General features: G+C 49.4%; 1 protein-coding gene across 1 annotated transcript in view; it reads right to left on the bottom strand.

The window, feature by feature from the left end:
* LOC147097016 (keratin, type II cytoskeletal 8-like) overlaps window positions 1-21111 on the bottom strand; it is a 63352-nt gene that overhangs the window by 7183 nt on the left and 35058 nt on the right. Inside the window, exons 2-6 of the mRNA XM_085972748.1 lie at window positions 11307-11627; window positions 10871-11079; window positions 8277-8337; window positions 8089-8184; window positions 1537-1701 (exon numbers count right to left, since the gene is read on the bottom strand). Of these exons, the coding sequence (XP_085828874.1) occupies window positions 1537-1701; window positions 8089-8184; window positions 8277-8337; window positions 10871-11079; window positions 11307-11585 (810 nt within the window). The 5' untranslated portion in view covers window positions 11586-11627. The remainder of the gene's footprint in view (window positions 1-1536; window positions 1702-8088; window positions 8185-8276; window positions 8338-10870; window positions 11080-11306; window positions 11628-21111) is intronic.

Raw genomic sequence — 21111 nt, 5'->3', positions numbered from 1 at the left:
AGCACCTCCCAAAATCCGCGACCTCCACCACCTTGAAGGACAAGGGCAGCAGGCGCATGGGAGCACCACCACCTCCAAGTTCCCCTCCAAGTCACACACCATCCTGACTTGGAAATATATCGGCCGTTCCTTCATCGTCGCTGGGTCAAAATCCTGGAACTCCTTCTCTAACAGCACTGTGGGAGCACCTTCACCACACGGACTGCAGCGGTTCAAGAAGGCGGCTCACCACCACCTTCTCAAGGGAAATTTGGGATGGGCAATAAATGCTGGCCTTGCCAGCAACGCCCACATCCCGATAATGAATAAATAAAAATAAAAGGCCGAGCACTATTTTCACTGTCACAATCTCTTGCCACCTGAGGGATGTGAATAAGCACAAGATTTCTTCGAGGAGATTAATCCAAACTGATTATAGAGATCATTTCACGCGGGTCCGTGGATAGAAGTGAGTGTGGGTCGGAGATGGGGCCCAATTTTCCAACCCTGGCTCACTGCTAGCGAGGTTCTACGCCAGCAGTGGAGCCTCGTGAAATTATCCCTCCTGACCACATATTACATGCATTTGCCTATCTTCCTTTGCAAATTCTGGGCCCACTAACTTGAGTGATGCAGTGGAATAGAACATTTTCCAAGCAGGGGCCGATAATACAGCCCCATTGCTGATTCAAGTGCTGCATTTGCCTGTGCACAACTGGGCTAATCTCGCCCGACAACCTAAGGTCAACTCATTTGCATCATTTGCCTGGCGCTCTCAGCATGTGCGCTGGGAGTGGGAGGGCCAGATTGTCAGACACCAGCAGGCAGTGGTTGCCTCTTGTGTGCTCAGCTATTTTCCGGCATTGGGGGATAGGGGACACGGGCAGGGTGGCACAGTGGCACTTGGGCACAGTGACATGGCACCCAGGAAGAGCAGCAGGCAGGGATGGCTGGTAGCTTTTCCATAATACGGCCTCCTCTTCAGCACCTGTTCCATCTGGGCTCTGTGTGGCTGTAGCGCAACTCAGACATTCCAGCTACGTTATGGGGTGGCTACCTAATTTAATAGAAAGTCCACTTTCTGCTCACCATCCCTAATGGGTCGCCCTGGGCACATTGTAGGCCTCCAGCCTCCGTATCCCAATTTCCAGGGAACCAGTGCCAGTGTGCTTCAGTGTATCGAGTGCCTGCCATCAGATTATCGGCACTCCCATAGTCCGGTACAAGTTAGGCTTATGTATTGCGTGGTTAGATGGAGAGTAGAAGCTCCCGCTATCCTATCCCAATAACGTGCCTCAGCCTCAATCTCAAAAGAGCAATGCCTACTGCATCAGTGTGGCACTTTTCCATTTCTTACAACAGCTATCCTGTCGCCTCTTTGAGTGCGAGTGCCAATTTGTTGCCAAATTAGGAACAATGCCTTAACAGCCGACAGAGAAGGCTTTCACCCCATCAATCTGAGCAGCACTGAACCCAGGTACCAGAGGTGAAAGGCCAGGGTCTAATCCACTGCACCTTCTCATACCCTCTGGATTTTACCTCCCTGTTTTATTTTACCTTGGATTTGTACGTAGCCTGAGCCTCATCACGACCCTTGAGTGCCAAATATTCGTACTGTTCTTTCATGTTAGCGACGAGCTCGTGAAGGTCCAGATCACGGGTATTATCAAGTTCAACAGTGACAGCAACATCCTTGATTTGTGCTTGCAGTTCATGGAGTTCCTTATGTATTGTTAAAAGAGAAATACATTGATTAGGAACGAAGAAATCAAACATAAGAAGCAAACTAAAATAACTACAATACCAGGTAATCATAGCGAGCATGTATCTGAGAAGTAAGGTTCCAGGTTTGATCCCTAACTCCTGATTGAGCTGATCTCAGCTTGGCCCATAGTGGGGCCACTGTATTTAGGGTCAGTTGGCCCCGATTTTAACTCCAGGCGGATTCCCCGCTCAGGCCCGAGTTAAAATTACGGTCGGGTCTCAATGATGTCATCGGGCCGCAACATGCATATGTAAGGAAGGACCCCATTGGCTCCGGGCGGGAGTCCTTGCTGCCCGCTCAGGAGAGCGGATTAAAATTGCAGATGTTGCGATCATGGCGGCTTTCGGACAGGCAAGAGCCAGGGCGATTTTAACTGCCCACCCGCCAGGTAACTGCTGAGCGAGTAGGGTTAAAATCGCCCCCAAAATGTGTCCAAGCCAGGGTTTCCGCTTCTGATCGCTATTCAGTAACCTTTACCAGAAAGTGCTGGAATGTGAATGTTAGATGAAGACCGGATTGGGCCACCCGTGAAAAATAACATGGTGCCGCTCACTCTCCAAGCCATCACATGGAGAACGGTTTTTGGTTGAGGTAACGGCAGGCTGCTATCACCTACAGAACTGCAGCCCAGCATTAGGCACTGCTTGCTGGGAGAAAGGGGAAAAAGAAGAAAAAATTGTGGGAAATTAAGATTCCAGGTCATTTCATGAAGGCAAACATGTGTAGGAGAAAGGTAGGGTGTTGAAGGTGGGGAGTGATGCACAGCTTCAGTGAAAGAATTTGGAAAGAAACATCTGAGACTTCTGCCCAGAGACAGTGAAGCAAATGTTTTTTGATTGGCTCTTGGGAAAATAAATAAATGATCATATTCCATACCCACTGTAGCTGGATAAATAAATCTTTCTATAAACTATCACTGTTTTCAAATTCTCAGGAAAAACAAAGTAAAACTTAAATTCCCCCCGCCTTGTCTCTCTTCCTCTGAGACCAGTCGGGAGCAGTGTGGTGAGACCGGTATAAAAACCGGAGAGAGGCGAGGCCCGAGACCAGTCGGGACCAGCGGGAGCAGCAAGGAGGAGCTCGGGAGAAAACCCGGCGACCAGCGAGGCCCGAGACCAGTCGGGAGCAGTGTGGTGAGACCGGTATAAAAACCGGAGAGAGGCGAGGCCCGAGACCAGTCGGGACCAGCGGGAGCAGCGAGGAGGAGCTCGGGAGAAAACCCGGCGACCAGCGAGGCCCGAGACCAGTCGGGAGCAGTGTGGTGAGACCGGTATAAAAACCGGAGAGAGGCGAGGCCCGAGACCAGTCGGGACCAGCGGGAGCAGCGAGGAGGAGCTCGGGAGAAAACCCGGCGACCAGCGAGGCCCGAGACCAGTCGGGAGCAGTGTGGTGAGACCGGTATAAAAACCGGAGAGAGGCGAGGCCCGAGACCAGTCGGGACCAGCGGGAGCAGCGAGGAGGAGCTCGGGAGAAAACCCGGCGACCAGCGAGGCCCGAGACCAGTCGGGAGCAGTGTGGTGAGACCGGTATAAAAACCGGAGAGAGGCGAGGCACACCAACTCAGCAGCGGGGAGAGAGGTAAAAAGTAATCAGTGTGTGACGTCACCAGGGAGCAGGTAGGTGATTGGTTGGTGAGTATTTCTCTTTTTTCAATACAAGCTTGAATTCTGTGGTGTTAAATTTCTGTGGTGTAGTGGGGATAGTTGGTAAATAAAGCGCCCTAGAGCATACCTGTAACTGGGGTATTGAATAAATTTTTAAAGAAATTAAAGGGGTAAGTCATGGCAGGAGAGTTCAGACCCGTGCTCTGCTCCTCCTGCTCTATGTGGGAAGTCAGGGATGCTGCCAGTGTCCCTGATGACCATGTGTGCAGGAAATGCATCCAGCTGCAGCTACTTGTAGACCGCATTGCGGCGCTCGAGCTGCGGGTGGATGAATTTTGGAGCATGCGCGATGCTGAAAGGCTCGTGGATAACACGTTTAGCGAGTTGTGCACGCCTCAGGGTAGGGCAGCACAGGGGGTGACCATCAGGCGGAGCAACAAAGGCAGGCAGGTAGTGCAGGGAACCCCTGCGGACATCCCCCTTTCAAACAAGTATACCGCTTTGGATACTGTTGAGGGGGATGACTCACCAGGGGAAGGCAGCAGCGGCCAACTTCCTGGCACTGGGGGTGCTCCTGCTGCCCAGGAAGGGGGGAAAAAGAGTGGGAGAGCAATAGTGGTAGGGGATTCTATAGTAAGGGGAACAGATAGGCGTTTCTGTGGCCGTAGACGTGAATCCAGGATGGTTTGTTGCCTCCCTGGTGCCAGGGTCAAGGATGTCACTGAGCGGCTGCAGGGCATTCTGGAGGGGGAGGGAGAACAGCCAGTGGTCGTGGTCCACATTGGTACCAACGACATAGGTAAAAAGAGGGATGAGGTCCTGCAGCAAGAATTTAGGGAGCTAGGTGAAGGATTAAGGAGCAGGACCTCAAAGGTTGTAATCTCTGGATTACTCCCGGTGCCACGTGCTAGTAAGTATAGGAATAGGAAGATAGAACAGATGAATGCGTGGCTAAAGGGATGGTGCAAGGGGGAGGGCTTTAGTTTCCTGGATCACTGGGTCTGCTTCTGGGAAAGGTGGGACTTGTACAAGTCGGACGGTTTACACCTGAACCAGGGGGGAACCAATATCCTTGCGGGGAGGTTTGCTAGCACTGCTGGGGAGGGTTTAAACTAACTTGGCAGGGGGTTGGGGTACAGAGTGGAGCTATAGTAGGGGGTGATTTACGGCCAAATACAGAGGGAAAAACAAGTCAGCTGGGAAGGCAGAGCAAATATGTGAAGGCAAAAGAGAATATGGCAGGGCTGGAAGGCATTTATTTTAATGCAAGGAGTCTTGCAAATAAGGTGGATGAACTGAAGTTGTTGTTGAACACATGGGAGTACGATATTGTTGCTATCACGGAGACATGGTTGAGGGAGGGTCAGGACTGGCAGCTCAATATTCCGGGGTATAGAATCTTCAGGCGAGACAGAGGGGGGTGTAAAAGGGGAGGGGGTGTTGCAATATTAATTAAGGAGTCAATTACTGCTGTAAGGAGGGATGATATATTAGCAGGTTCCTCTAATGAGGCCATATGGGTAGAACTTAAAAACAAAAAGGGGGCAAGCACTTTGCTGGGAGTGTACTATAGGCCCCCAAACAGTCAGGGGGAGATAGAGGAACAGATATGTAGGCAAATCTCCGAGAAGTGCGAAAATAATAGGGTAATAATAGTGGGGGATTTCAACTTCCCCAATATAAATTGGGACAGTCAGAGTGTGAAAGGCTTAGAGGGTGCAGAATTCTTAAAGTGCATCCAGGAGAGCTTTTTGAGCCAACATGTAGAAAGTCCTACAAGAGAGGGGGCGGTACTGGACCTAATTCTGGGGAATGTAGCCGGGCAAGTGGTGGAAGTGTCAGTAGGAGAGCATTTTGGCGACAGTGACCATAATTCGGTGAGATTTAAGGTGGTCATGGAAAAAGACAAAGACGGCCCGGAAATAAGGGTTCTAAATTGGGGGGAAGGCCGATTTTAATATGATAAGGCAGGATCTGACCAAAGTGGACTGGGAGCAGCTGCTTATAGGAAAATCCACATCAAAACAGTGGGAGACTTTCAGAAGGGAAATAGAGAGAGTACAACGCCAACATGTTCCTGTAAAGGTCAAGGGTGGGACCAACAAGCAAAGGGAACCTTGGATGACAAGGGATATACAAAAATGCATTAGAAATAAGAGGGGGGCTTTTGGCAGTTACAAAAGACTAAAGACAGAAGAAGCCCTAGAGGAGTATAAAAAGTGCAGGGGCATACTTAAAAAAGAAATTAGGAGGGCGAGGAGGGGCCATGAAATAACACTGGCGAGCAAAATAAAGGAAAATCCTAAGATGTTTTATAAGTATATTAAGGGCAAGAGGATAACCAGGGAAAGGGTAGGGCCCATTAGGGACCAAAGTGGCAATCTGTGTGTAGAGCCAGAGGATGTAGGCGGGGTTTTAAATGAATTTTTTGCATCTGTGTTCACTATGGAGAAAGACGATGCAGACATAGAAATCGGGCAAGGGGACTGTGACATACTTGAACATATTAGCATCGAGAGGGAGGAGGTGCTAGCGGTTTTAGCGGGCCAAAAAGTGGATAAATCCCCAGGCCCGGACGAGATGTATCCCAGGCTGCTGTGGGAGGCAAGGGAGGAGATTGCAGGGGCTCTGACACTAATTTTCAGAACCTCTCTGGCCACAGGGGATGTACCAGAGGACTGGAGAACAGCTAACGTAGTACCATTATTCAAGAAGGGTAGCAGGGATAAACCAGGGAATTACAGGCCAGTGAGTCTAACATCTGTGGTGGGGAAATTATTGGAAAAAATTCTGAGGGACAAAATTAATCTCCACTTGGAGAGGCAAGGATTAATCGGGGATAGTCAGCATGGCTTTGTCAAGGGTAAATCATGTCTAACAAATCTGATCGAATTTTTCGAGGGGGTGACTAGTGGGGTGGATGAGGGAAATGCTGTGGATGTGGTGTACATGGACTTCAGTAAAGCTTTTGACAAAGTCCCGCATAGGAGACTGGTCAAGAAGGTAAGAGCCCATGGGATCCAGGGTGCCTTGGCGCGTTGGATCCTAAACTGGCTGAGTGGCAGGAGGCAGAGGGTGATGGTCGAAGGTTGCTTTTGTGACTGGAAGCCTGTGTCCAGTGGGGTACCTCAGGGATCGGTGCTGGGTCCCTTATTGTTTGTGATCTACATAAATGATTTGGATGAAAATGTAAAAGGTATGATCAGTAAGTTCGCAGATGACACGAAAATTGGTGGGGTGGTAAATTGCGAGGAGGAAAGCCTCCGGCTACAGGACGATATAAACGGGTTGGTCAGATGGGCGGAAAAGTGGCAAATGGAATTTAACCCTGAAAAGTGCGAGGTGATGCATTTTGGACGGACAAATAAGGCAAGGGAATACACAATGAGTGGTAGGACCCTAGGAAGTACAGAGGGTCAGAGGGACCTTGGTGTACATGTACATAGATCCCTGAAGGCAGCGGAGCAGGTAGATAAGGTGGTTAAAAAGGCATATGGGATACTTGCCTTCATTAGCCGAGGCATAGAATATAAGAGCAGGGAGGTTATGATGGAGCTGTACAAAACGCTGGTGAGGCCACAGCTGGAGTACTGTGTGCAGTTCTGGTCGCCTCACTATAGGAAGGATGTGATTGCTTTGGAGAGGGTGCAGAGAAGATTCACCAGGATGTTACCTGGGATGGAGCGCCTCAGCTATGAAGAGAGGCTGGACAGGCTGGAGTTGTTTTCCTTGGAGCAGAGAAGGCTGAGGGGGGACCTGATTGAGGTGTACAAAATAATGAGGGGCATAGATAGGGTAGATAAAGAGGAACTTTTCCCCTTAGTGGGGGGGTCAATAACAAGGGGGCATAGATTCAGGGTAAGGGGCAGGAGATTTAGAGGGGATTTGAGGAGGAACTTTTTCACCCAGAGGGTGGTTGGAATGTGGAACTCAATGCCTGAAAGGGTGGTGGAGGCAGGAACCCTCACAACATTCAAGAAGCATTTGGATGAGCACTTGAAATGCCATTGCATACAAGGCTATGGACCAAATGCTGGAAAATGGGATTAGACTGGACAGGGATGGATGGGCGGCGCAGACACGATGGGCCGAAGGGCCTCTTTCTGTGCTGTAAAACTCTATGACTCTATGACTCTGACAGCATCTCTCTGAAGTGAAAAAATTAGCATGCAGTAATAATTTTCCTGTGAAACTTTACCTTAAAAAATCTTCTAAAATTTATCTCCCAGCTTGTTTTCAAATCATTTGGTAAAATAATGTCACAAATGCCTCAGGAAAAAACATGTTTTCAGTTGTTGCGCTGAAAGAATTAAACTGTTCGACCCTGCATTTTCATACTGCACGTGCTAAGACTGTTGCATCCTGGGAATTTCAGACATAACTTATTGGCAACTCCCTACAGCTGACAGAGCGATTGTTCTGGGGAAAATATCTCTGCCTAGGCTTCAAAAAGATGCTGAGGCCTCCAAGTAAAAACATTAATGAAGGTGTTCAAAGACACAAGAGGTAATTTTATAGGCAAGTTTAATCATTTTATTAAGTTAGCAATCTTATTTCGAGCCCTGGATAGTTTAGCTGGGAAAGAAAAACTCGCGGATGAAAGATTTGGGGGAAAAACATTTTCAGTGATTTGCTGGAGGAGGGACAATCCTAATTTCAGAAGCCTCACATGGCGTTATGTCTATGCTCTAATACCATTCTGTTACATTTTATCAGCAAAATGTTCCAGTATAATTTTACCTCATCATAGACGTGTCTCAAGAAATCAAGCTCGCTAACAAGTCCATCCAGTTTATCCACAAGCTGATGTTTCGTCAGGTACGAATCATCGACACCCTAAGCAAAAACAGACAGGTTATCTTCAATTCTATTGTGACAGCATAAGAATCAATTGTTCACTATCAAAGAAATGTCAATGAAAAATGTACCTTCTTCAAAGTAACAAAATCATTTTCCATTCCTGCGCGATTATTCAGCTCATCTTCGTATCTTTTTAAAAAAAAGGAACATTTATTATCCTAATAATGTGCTAATATTAATCATGCTATTATATGTACCCATCATACTGGAGGCACAATTCTTTAATCACTTCTGCCAAGGAATAGACAACTACCGAGGCTGAATAGTATAGGAGAGAAGAAACAATACATTAGGATACAATGGTCAGATGATACAAACCTTGGATTTTAAAAGTATGAGGAAAGGAGTTCCACTGTTCTGAAGTCCTGGTAAAGAATGAGTTAGAGTGGGAGATGCTGAAGTGCTGGGAATATACATACACACACATATATCCCATATTTGGTCAGTGCTAGTGGCAAATGGACCAATTACATCGGAGTGACAAAACAGCAACTGTGTGGTAGGCTATTAGCTAAAGAGGCAAAACCTTTGGTCAGGCAGCATGGGAGATGCCCAGTATCCACCCAATGGTATCCCATACTAGAATATAAAGACCAGGGTGCTCCCAATGACAGGTGTTTCCAATGCTTCAGGTCACCTCCATTATTAAAATTCAGCTGACCAGCAAAAAAATGGCAGGGTCAGCACTTGTTTTGGATTTACAGTTCAACCTTCTATTGGCTTCTGTATTACAGGGCTACGAACTTAAGGGTGAAAACATTTGTTTCTGCCCTGTAAACAAAACTCATTCAAATAATATTTTAAGAAAGAACCTGCATTTCTAAAACGCCTCTCACAATCTCAGACCATCCCAAACACTTCACAACCAATGAGGTACTATTTGAAGTGTAGTCACCATTGTAACGTAAGAAATGCACACAGAAATGAGCTAACTGACCAGATAATCTGTTGGCTGGTACTAGTTGGGGGATAAATATTGGCTCGGAAACCAGGAGAACTCACTTGCTCTTCTTCGAATAGTACCATGGGATCTTTTACATCCACCTGAGAGGGTAGACAGGGACTCGGTTTAACGACTCATACAAAAGACGGCACCTTTGACAGTGCAGCACTCCCTCAGCAGTGAGAGTATATAGGAATTTCCTGAAATTGGTAGGAGCAAAAAGGTTTGTCTTTAAACCGGTGCATAGTTACGCGCTCATGGATGTTCCTGCAGTGTTTGCTGCTTCCTGCATGTGGTAAGAATGAAGGAACTTTAAGGATGCCAGCAGATGGGGGTTTTTTTAAATTGCAATTATTATACATATTTGGATATTATAGGCTACAGTGTTCAGTTAACACAAATTGAGGAAGCTTTTGGGGCTTGTCATATCAGCTTACTCCCGAGTTCCCTGAGGACACAATATCAGTAACACCTGCATGCCTTCCTCCAACGTTGCCATTGACAGGAGCCTGCACCATGCAACAGCTCCCTCAGCAAGCACTCCGAGCTTCTGAAACACCACACAGGTAAAGTGTCCTTCTTTAAATATGACAATCTGTGTAAAAATGAATGTACGTCACAGTAAACGAAACAGAAGTCTGGGAGGTAAATGAATAAGGCAGGGGGGATAAAAATCACAACAGGTACTTTCTTCTCTTTCAGGAAACAGTGGGAGGAGAAAGTGTGCAGGTTGAAAGCTCTTCTGTTTCAACAGCACACATTTTTGCTGCCTCTCACCTTCACATTGCTCATCAATGGAATCGCCCATGCAGTAAGTATCGCAGTGTACAAGATACTTTCCAATTTTATATTGAGCTAAGTGTAATTTTGTTTCCAGAAACTATTTCTCAACGGAAACGATTTTTTTTAAATAATATAAAGAAGTGGAGTAAACCAAATTTCAGTATGATCTGACGTATTTTTACGGGTGTCAGTGTACTGCAGGGACTGCTGCCCCAAGTTACAATACTGCTCCTAATTCCCTCTCTCCACAGGGACCAGCTAAATTGTAGTATTAGAAGAGAGCGGATGGGAGATTGGCTACCCGCTAACATTCCAAACAAAGTTTTCTGAATTTGATTTTTGCATCAGGTTGCAGTTACACACAACCCCTTCAGCTCAATGCAAACATCAAGTGGTACCTGTTGTTCAACAACAGCAGACTTTAATGCACGAACTGAGCTGTGCTGACCAGAGAGTGACTTGGAGAGGTCCCAAGTCCAATCCTTGGTCTGTACTGATCTCTGATGAGGCAGTACAGTTGACCTCAGGACCATTGGGCTCGGGAAGGAGAATAATTGCAGCCAGAGTTTCCTTTCAATTTCTTTATGCAGAGAGTTGTAAGATCAGGGAATGTTTTGCCAAGTGAGTAGTTAAGGAGAGACCATTGTATCTGTTAAGGGAGAAGCAGATAACTATTTAATGCAGAGGAAGATACAGGTTGGTGAAGAGAGAGAGAGAGAATTTCTTTTTTAAGTTCGTGTATGGGATGTGGGCATCGCTGGCAAGGCCAGCATTTATTGCCCATCCCTAATTGCCCTTGAGAATGGGATTGCTCAAGCAAAGAGCCGGCACAGACACAATGGGCCGGGCGGCCTCCCTCTTTGTTTCAATGGTTTACACCTGCTGTTTAATCAAAGTAGACTTCTTAAAAGCAACAAAATTTTATTTGATACATACTGGATCTTGAGTCCGGTCACTGTGCCATGCATTTGTTCCAGTTCGCCATCCAGCCGAAACTTGTCCTGCTTAAAACACTCCAGCTGTCGGGTAAGGGCATTGGTGTATGCCTTGTACATATCCTCGTTGTTGGAACTGTAACCTCCCTGCTGCTGCAAGACGGCCCATTTGGTCTCCAACATTTTGTTTTGTTGCTCAAGGTGGCGAACCTGGAAGGGTGCAAGGGGTGTCAGGCGGGTAGAGCATAAGAAAACAATCAGAATTCCAAAGCACCGTTAACACAAGAAGAACTAAACAATTCTATGTACCAATTGGATTCAAAGCAGGCAAAAACGAATAGCTGTCACTTCCCATTGAAAATTATGGACATTTTCTTTAAACTGCAGGAAAGTATTTTACAGGCAGAGCCGACAGAAGCGCTATTTTATTTTGTTACCTTGTTGATAAAGATTGCAAAGCGGTTGTTGAGTGTCTTGATCTGGTCTTTCTCTTCCCGTCGAATCACCTGGATGAGAGGATCGACCTCCAGGCTGTTTGCATCAAAGCTTTTGATGATGGTTCGGTAAGATGGAATACTGCCTTTCTCAGCACTCTTTAAAGTTGTAACTGTGCTCCTTTTCACAGTGCTTCCTATGTCGGTGCTGCTGGACTGGCTATAGGAGCTGGTGCTGCTGCTTCTGTTGTTAGAGTGCTCGGATACCTTTATTGAATGCATTTTGGCTTTGTCTGAAAGCGGCGGTGGAAATCAGCTGGAAACCTGCAGGATCAAAGTTTGCCAAATCTGGTTAAGCTTTACAGGTCTGCGCACCCTTTATATAGAGCGAGAACCTGCACATTTGTCAGGAAGATGTTTGCTTTGGGGAGTTGTGTGGAATGTGGTTATGCCACCAGCATACTGAAGGCTTGGCCTAATACTTAATGGGCACATTCCATTATTATATTTAGAATTACTTGCCAATCAGGCCTTCCTTAGAAACAATTTGCCTGCCATAACACATCAGAGGATTTATTTTGTGACCTGCAACAAATATTTGATATATTCTATGACAATAGTGCAAAAGACAAGGCTGAAGCGTTTGCAACCATCTTCAGCCAGAAGTGCCGAGTGGATGGTCCACCTCGGCCTCCGCCTGAGGTCCCCACTATCACAGAAGCCAGTCTTCAGCCAATTCGATTCACTCCACGTGATATCAAGAAATGGCTGAGCACACTGGATACAGCAAAGGCTGTGGGCCCCGACAGCATCCCGGATATTGCGCTGAAGACTTGTGCTCCAGAACTAGCCGCGCCTCTAGCCAAGCTGTTCCAGTACAGCTACAACACTGGCATCTATCCGACAATCTGGAAAACTGCCCAGGTATGTCCTGTCCACAAAATGCAGGACAAATCCAATCCGGCCAATTACCGCCCCATCAGTCTACTCTCAATCATCAGCAAAGTGATGGAAGGTGTTGTCGACAGTGCTATCAAGTGGCACTTACTCATCAATACCCTGCTCACCAATGCTCAGTATGGGTTCCGCCAACACCACTCGGCTCCTGACCTCATTACAGCCTTGGTCCAAACATGGACAAAAGAGCTGAATTCCAGAGGTGAGGTGAGAGTGACTGCCCTTGACATCAAGGCAGCATTTGACCGAGTGTGGCATCAAGGAGCCCTAGTAAACCTGAATTCAATGAAAATCGGGGGGAAAAAGCTCCACTGGCTGGAGTCATACCTAGCACAAAGGAAGATGGTTGTGGTTGTTGGAGGCCAATCATCTCAGTCCCAGGACATCGCTGCAGGAGTTCCTCAGGGCAGTGTCCTAGGCCCAACCATCTTCAGTTGCTTCATCAATGGCCTTCCCTCCATCATAAGGTCAGAAGTGGGGATGTTCGTTGATGATTGCAGTGTTCAGTTCCACTCGCAACTCCTCAGATAATGAAGCAGTCCATGCCCGCATGCAGCAAGACCTGGATGACATTCAGGCTTGAGCTGATAAGTGGCAGGTAACATTCGCGCCACAGAAGTGCCAGGCAATTACTATCTCCAACAAGCGAGCGTCTAACCACCGCCCCTTGACATTCAACAGCATTACCATCGCCGAATCTCCCACCATCAACATCCTGGGGGTCACCATTGACCAGAAACTTAACTGGACCAGCCACATAAATACTGTGGCAATAAGAGCAGGTCAGAGGCTGGGTATTCTGCGGCGAGTGTCTCACCTCCTGACTCCCCAAAGCCTTTCCACCATCTACAAGGCACAAGTCAGGAGTGTGATGGAATACTCTCCACTTGCCTGGATGAGTGCGACTGCAACAGCACTCAAGAAGCTCGACACCATCCAGGACAAAGCAGCCTGCTTGATTGGCACCCCATCCACCACCGGCGTACCGTGGCTGCAGTGTGTACCATCTACAAGATGCACTGCAGCAACTCGCCAAGGCTTCTTCGGCAGCACCTCCCCAACCCACGACCTCTACCACCTAGAAGGACAAGGGCAGCAGGCGCATGGGAACACCACCACCTCCAAGTCACACACCATCCTGACACAGAAGTATATCGCCGATCCTTCATCGTTGCTGGGTCAAAATCCTGGAACTCCCTCCCTAACAGCACTGTGGGAGTACCTTCACCACACGGACTGCAGCGGTTCAAGAAGGCGGCTCACCACCACCTTCTCAAGGGCAACAAGGGATGGGCAATAAATGCTAACCTTGCCAGCGACGCCCACAGCCCATGAATGAATTTGAAAAAAAGCTCAGTGGGGCAGAACATCATTCACTGAGGTAGAAATTGGTCACTGTAGCAGCTGTTTAATGGGCAGAAAATGGCCAATTTTGCAGCACCGATTCTAATAAGAGGCTTAACACCTGCTTTAGGACCCCTCAGGGAAATTGGCTTGCCCTGAGCGGAGCCAGCATTATCTTGCTGGCATGAATACGGCCTAAGGAGCAGCCACCAGCAAAAAGGTGAGTACTATTTTTGGGGAGGATTTTAATATGGAGCCAGGAGGAGCAGCAGCAGTGCGCCTTCCGGCTCCACAGCATTGCTGCCGGCCACTACTGGTCACGATCGGCACCTCCTCCTGCTGGCCTCCGCGCCCCCCCACCCCTCCCAGAGTTTACCTAAGGCCACTGCCAGTGAGGCAAGTGACCCAAAATTCAATCCTCCTGAAGGACGAGCTGCCTGTGGAGGCGCGACAGGTGCTGGCAGCTCGTCCGTAATATTTACATGAGGCCCAATTTTGAGCCGACCTCGGGCCTCTCGGTTTGGGCATGCCCTGCCCACACAGCGCCAAGTCTGGGCCTGAAAATGGGCCCAGACGAATTTCCCCACCATAGAGCCGCACAAACAGACGCGGCTTCTAAAGTGATGATCGTACCTTCAAGTACAAAATGGCTGCTTTTCCTCGGCAAGCATGGTCACGAAAAGTTAATGGCCTAGAAATTCATTGACGCCACTTTTGGGGCGCTAAAGTGGGGCGTCCGCTAAAGTTTGCGGCCGCCGCCAAATCTAGGCCACTTCTCCGATATTCATTAGCTTCGCCCTACTAGTTCGGGCGAGCGCTAAAACTGCTGCTGGACGCCTCTCTTTGGGCGCTAAGCCGGAGGTGGTGATCGATAGCGCCGAGGCCGGGCGCAGCGCAGGTGCGGCCATCTCGTGACTGACAGCAGACACCCTGGCGCCGGCCAGCTCTTAAGGGGGAAGGGTCGACTGTGTCTGCTGCCACGCCCTGGATAGTGGAGCCCTCCAGCTAGGCCTGAACACTGCTGCTGGACCCAAATAGCGCCTGAAGACATGGAGAAGGCCCGTGAACGTGCGCAGCGCTTCTCAGAGCGTGATCTGAGTGTGCTGCTTGCTGCTGTGGAGAAGAGGCGCCATGTTTTGTACCCGGACAATGGCAAGAAGGCGACGGTCCGCGTCTACAGGAGAGCCTGGAGGCATGTCGCCAGCAAGCTGTCAGCCAACAGCGACGTGCCCAGGACCGGTGCCCAATGCCGCAAAAAGTTAAATGACCTCACACGCATTGTCAGGGTGAGTACCCTTTCCAATGACCTCCTCATCCTTGCATGTGCGCCTCACAATATGGGCAAAGGGACCTGAAAGCTCTAATGGCCAGCCTTCATCCAGCAGCTATGGCACAGGCATGAGCATCAATTGCACATTCTGCACTGAACACACTGGCCAGGCTATTCCACCATGGGAGGCAGTGCACACCAGATCATGGCGACACACTGGCCAGGCTATTCCACCATGGGAGGCAGTGCACACCAGATCACGGCAACACACTGGCCAGGCTATTCCACCATGGGAGGCAGTGCACACAAGATCACGGCGACACACTGTACTTAGAGGCCGTCCTTTCTCTTGCAGGCCAAGCTGGCGAATAATCGCAAGAGCCAGACTGCGACCGGGGGAGGACGACCCCATATCCAGCCACTCACCGACCTGCAACATCGCGTGGAGCGCCTCATGGGTGGCCGGGTGATTGGGCCCGTTGCATGTGGAGATGCCGACCCTGTTCTGGGCAGCAATGGTAAGGACATCACCTTTTGCACCTCTCTCGTCCCACTTGCGCATCAGATCTACATCCTTTGCCACTGTCCGACCAATGCGCTGAATGCCACCACTCATGCATCCCGCACTGATGCCCTCTCCTCACTCTAAAGCTACTCTTGTGCCTTCCTGCTTTCAGATGGTCAAGAGGAGGTCCCTCAACTTGCCAGTGACAGACCCTCCGAGGAGGAGCAGGAGGAGGAGCAAGAGGAAGGCGGCCCATCAGGGGAACCCTCAGCCGCGGCCACCCAGGCCAATGTAGGGGACACGTCTTCCCTGGAGGGCAGCGTGGCGGAAGTGTCGAAGGGGAGGGGAGCTCCTGGGACCTGCGTGCTGCAGAAAGGCGGGAGGGGGGTGGAAGCTCGGCGGCCTTCTCCCCAGAGGGGGGATGCGTCGGAGGGGAGTCCAATTGCTGGGCCCAGCGGCCTCCAGCAACGGAGGAAGGGTCGGCCAGCTCGGCGGCCTTCTCCCCAGAGGGAGAGTCCGGCCTCCAGTCAGGAGATGCTCTTCGCCGAGGAGATGGAACGCCTCGAAGATTTGTCCGCGGACTCGGAGTGCCGGCACACGGAGCTCATGGCGGCAGTGGCACGGTTGCCTGAGTCCATCGATTCGCTCTCTCGGAGTGTGGCCGAGTTCGGGCCCTTAGAGGCCACCAGTCGGGCGGAATACCGGGCAGATCTGTCAGCGACTGGCCAGGTGATTAGTGGTGCCGTCCAGTCACTGGCTGCTCTGCTGCGGTCAGTGAACAGGTCAACACGGGCACTCACTGCTGCCACACTCGCGGTGTCAGCCAGGCATCGCCAGGGCACCCGGCGCGCTGCAGCAGCACATCGGTCTGTCCCTCGGCAGATTGGTGCGAATGCTGCAGTGCTGGCCCGGGCGAGTGCCAGTGTCTCAGGCGACCAGCGAGCGCCTGCCATCCGCCAGCTTGCCGCCATTCCTCCAGCCGCCACTGCCACTCCCCCAGTGGAGCTGCCAGGAGCTGCTGCAGCGACTGATGCTGGCCAGCCACAGCTGCAGCAATCAACAGCCGGCCGCTCGACGGCCAGACCTCGACTAGGCCAACCCCCAAGGGCATCGGCCGTCACGACATGTGCCCCTCAGGAGCCTGCCCCCAGCCTTGCAGCAGCCAATGGCCTTACTTTGAGGCGGAGCAGCAGGGCGGGCAGGGGCCACCCAAAGATGGCCAAGGCATCGCCATAGCGGGCCAAATAGTCGAATGTGTGGCCATTTGTGTTTGTTTCTTGAGGCCGAGAATTGGATGTTTGTTTTTTGAAGGCCGATGATGTGATGTTTGTTTTGGACGAAGGCCGAGAATGACGGCCATTTTAGTTGCCCTATTTTGTTAATCCTCCCCAGGTTGTGGGAGCGAGTAATGTGTTTGAGTGTTTTTTGGGGGTTTCATCTGTTTTTGGTTTTCATGTGGGAAGGGCCCAGAGTTTGTACAATAAAGCATTTTATTTATTCACATTGTCCATGTTTGATCTTTGAAGTGTTTGTTGCCTTAACCGGCTGAGGGCTTGCGGAGCGGCTGCAATCATGTTCTATCATTGGCACAAGCCATTCCCTGACAGGGGGCCTAGAAGTGACGTTCAATAAGCCGACGACGGGCGGCCCTTGGACCTTGTGCGTCCCTCCTGGGCTGGTACTCCTCGTCCTCGTCGTCCTGCTCCTCCTCCTGAGGTGGTGGTCCAACGTGAGGTGGCAGTGCCTGAGTCCTGCGGATAGCCAGGTTGTGCAGCATGCAGCAAACGACGACGAATTGGGAGACTCGATCCTGCGAATACTGGAGGGCTCCCCCGGAGCGGTCGAGACAGCGGAACCGTTGCTTGAGCACGCCGATTGTTTGTTCTGTGAGGTTCCTCGTCGCTTGATGGCTCTCGTTGTATGCCTCTTCAGCAGGGGTCATGGGCGCGCGGAGCGGGGTCATGAGCCAGGTACACAAAGGATAGCCTTTGTCCCCGATAAGCCATCCTCTTGGGGGAGGCTGTGCCTGGAACATGTCAGCCACAGTTGTCTGTCGCAGGATAAAGGCATCGTGGCTGCTGCCTGGAAAGCGGGCATTGACAGCTAGGATGCGCTGCCTGTGGTCACACACCAGCTGTACATTGAGGGAATGGTAGCCCTTCCGGTTGCGGTACTCCTCGGCATGCTCAAGAGGTGCCCGCAAAGCCACATGCGTGCAGTCAATGGCGCCCTGCACCATGGGGAAGCCCGCTATTCTTGCAAACCCCACTGCACGCTGCTGCTGCTTGTCCAGGGTCATGGGGAAGGAGATGCATTGATGTCTCCTTCTGAAAAGGGCTTCGGTCACCTGGCGGATGCAGCAATGCACGGCGAACTGGGAGATGTTAGCGATGTCCCCAGTAGCGGATTGGAAGGAGCCGGAGGCATAGAAGTTGAGAGCCACCGTCACCTTCACTGCCACCGACAGAGACGTCCTGCACATCAGCTGTGGCTGCAGATCTCTCTGAAGCAGCCGGCAGATGTCTGCAACCACCTCCCTTCGGAATCGCAGCCTCCTAACACACATCGCGGCAGACATGGTCAGATAGGAGGTCTGCAGGCGGTATACCCTGCGTGGGTAAGGCCTCAGTTGGCGACGCCTGTTGCCCCCTCTGCGTCTAGCCAGGGCTGCCACTCTCTCACGGCGTCTGTAAGCCCTTCTGGCATAAGGCTGAAATTCTGCGTTGCCACCCAATGCAGCCCCCATTATATGCTGGCAAACACTGAGCTCTGAATGAAGGCTAAGATAATTGGTAAGCTCTGGCCTGAGCCAAAAATACCTGTCCAAGTGTTGGTCCAAAGCAGCAAACTCTCCTCCTTGGTCTCTGTCCAAAAAACCGTTGCACAAGAGTGAATGCTGCAAAATGGCTGGCCTTTATGCTGCTGGGTAAGTGCCCTTTAATTAGCGCTCCCCCCGGCCCGGCTGGCCTGTGTACCGTTCCACTTCACAGTCGTTCGGGACGCCCGGCGCACAATGGGCCGGCGCGAGTGAAGTTCCGGTTTGGGGCGCACAAAGGGCGTTGCACTATTAAATGACGTCATGATCTGCGCGCGCAGCAGGGCGCGCGCTAAGACTTTGCGCCGGCGCTAAATGTGTCCTGAAGTTGGGGAGAGGCGCAGATCGCGCTGCGCCCGGGCGATAAGCGCCTAGCGCTCGAGATCTACTCCCCCTAAGGCGCTAACGGCTGGCGCGCCCAACTGAATTTCTAGGCCAATATGTATTGAAGACGCTCCTTTGAAGAGAGACATATTCGTCAGCCATTTTGTGTGTTGCGACATGAGGACCATTTAGGAGACAAACACCTTTCCTGATATCTTACCAACGTTTCTGTTATTGACTGGTCAACTGCCATTGAGATTCTGATTGTATCAAAAAAATAGTTTGCCTCAAGTGGATTATAACTATAATACACATTTACTTGCCCCTACACCAAGACTGACTGTACTTGTCTTTGTAGTTCAGGTAGGTTTGTACCATGGAGCCATAAAGTTTAGATCCATGTTCCCATTAATTTGCTTCGATCTTAAGTTGCTGATAATAACAGATCTTGGTGTTCTGATTTCGGATTTATCCACCAACAGGTCAACATTACTAAGGCCACCCCGCTCCAAACCCCCAGGCCCACAAAATTCAAACAGGACAAACCGCAAATAGGACATAAAAGCACAAAGAGAATTGATTGCTTGGACTTCCTGGGCTGGATTGTCAAGGCTTGTGAGCCGCATGTGTCCCTTGGGCCACGGTTCAGACACCAGAGGAGGAATTTCATGGCAAAACACACATTTGGAGTTCGAATGTGTGTAGATCCACTTTTGCACAAGTAAACTGCATTTGGCCTTGGAATTACACCCTGTGAACGGTAGCTTAGGAACGCTTTACAAATTTGTATGAAATTCTCTTGGCCACTATTTTAAAGAGGCATTTTCCTGTTGCATTCAAATGGCTTAACCCAGCCATTAAAATAGCAGAGAAAGAAATTTCATATGACCGTGTTGCATGCTCATGCATATTTGCACAGCATAATCCCTTTGTCTAAATGTACTTGGGCAAATGGGGCCTAATGCGTTAACTTATCTTCTCTAATCCCTGAACACCAGTAATTTACTTCAATACAAACAGGTCAAATGAGATTGTTCCATGCTTAAAACTGGTTGAGTAGGATTTTTAGATAACACAAATGCAAAACATAAATGATGTGATGCATGACCTAGTTACATTTCAATTATATCATTCAACAAACTTGAGTATCCTGTTCTGATGTGGGTGGAAGAAGTTCAATTCTGAAGAAAAATTAATTACAATTTTCATAAGGATTGCATAGAATTTACAGAAACAGGCCCGAGGGATCCTAAAGCAGGTGTTTATGCACCACACGAGCTTCCTCCCACTCTCATTACCTCTTCCCACCCTGCCCCCATATCCCTCTATACCCCTTCTCCCTCATGTATGCATCAAGCCTCCCCTTAAATGTATCAAACATACATACGAGCATATCGATGCTGTCTGATTCAACCACTCCATGTGGTAGCTAGTTCCACATTTTCACCACCCTCTGTATAAAGACATTTCCCATAAATCCTTTATTTGGTCCATTAGTAACTATCTTATATTTATGCCCCCTTGTTCTGGACTCACCCACAACTGGAAACAGTTTCTCCACATCCACCCTATTAAACCACATCAACATTTTAAAAGCTCTCTATTGGACCTCCTCTTTGTCTTCTCTTCTCCAGAGAAAAGAGCCCCAGTCTGCACAATCTTTCCTGCTAGTTGTATCCTCTCAGTCTGGTATCATCCTTGTAAATCTTTTCTGTACTTTCTCCAGTGCCTCAATATACTTTTTGTAATACGGAGACCAGAACCGCGCACAGCACTCCAAGTGTGGTATAACGAAAGCTCTATATCAATTTAATATTACCACCCTGCTTTTGTATTCTATTCCTCTAGAAAGGAACCCCAGTACAGGAAACTTTGGTTTATCCGGAGGTTGAATGTCCGGAAACCTCGATCCACCGGCAGAAATCAGGAGCTGTTTTGTTAGGTTTTTTTTCTTCTCATGGCTTTTTTTTCAACAGTCAGGCTCTGCAAAGTCTCTCTGAAGCTGTTGCTAAGCTACAGAGACGCTTCCAAGGTACGGGCCGACTATTTAGAAGCTGTTGCTAAGCAACAGTGTTTGTTGCCAGATACGGAGGGTTTTTTTCTTCTCGTGGCTTTTTTTTCAACAGTCAGGCTCTGCAAAGTCTCTCTGACGCTGTTGCTAAGCTACAGAGACGCTGCCAAGGTACGGGCCGACTGTTTAGAAGCTGTTGCTAAGCAACAGTGTTTGTTGCCAGATACGGAGCTGAAAACCTCCGTATGCTTCAACATTAGCGCTGATTTGTCCGGCAGTTTTGATAGATCGGCAACAGCTCGGTCCCGTCGGTGCCGGATATCACAAAGTTTCCTGTATTTTGTTTCCACTCTTTATGGCCTTAGCAACTTGCATTGCTACTTTTAGCAATTTATGTACAGTATCTGTATTCCCCGATCTCTGTGCTCCTCTACCCCATTTAGTGTCTTACCGTCCATCTACCAAAAGAACCATCTCACACTATATTGAATTCAATTTTCCATTTATCCACCCACTCTGCAAGCCTGTTTATGTCTTCCTGTACTTTGGTGCAGTCCTCCACATTATTAGCTATACCCCCCA

Source organism: Somniosus microcephalus, chromosome 33, assembly GCF_052327205.1.
Source record: "Somniosus microcephalus isolate GS21.2 chromosome 33, FLI_Smic_1.0, whole genome shotgun sequence".
Lineage (NCBI taxonomy): Eukaryota > Metazoa > Chordata > Chondrichthyes > Squaliformes > Somniosidae > Somniosus > Somniosus microcephalus.
This window is presented reverse-complemented; position numbering and strand designations above follow the sequence as displayed.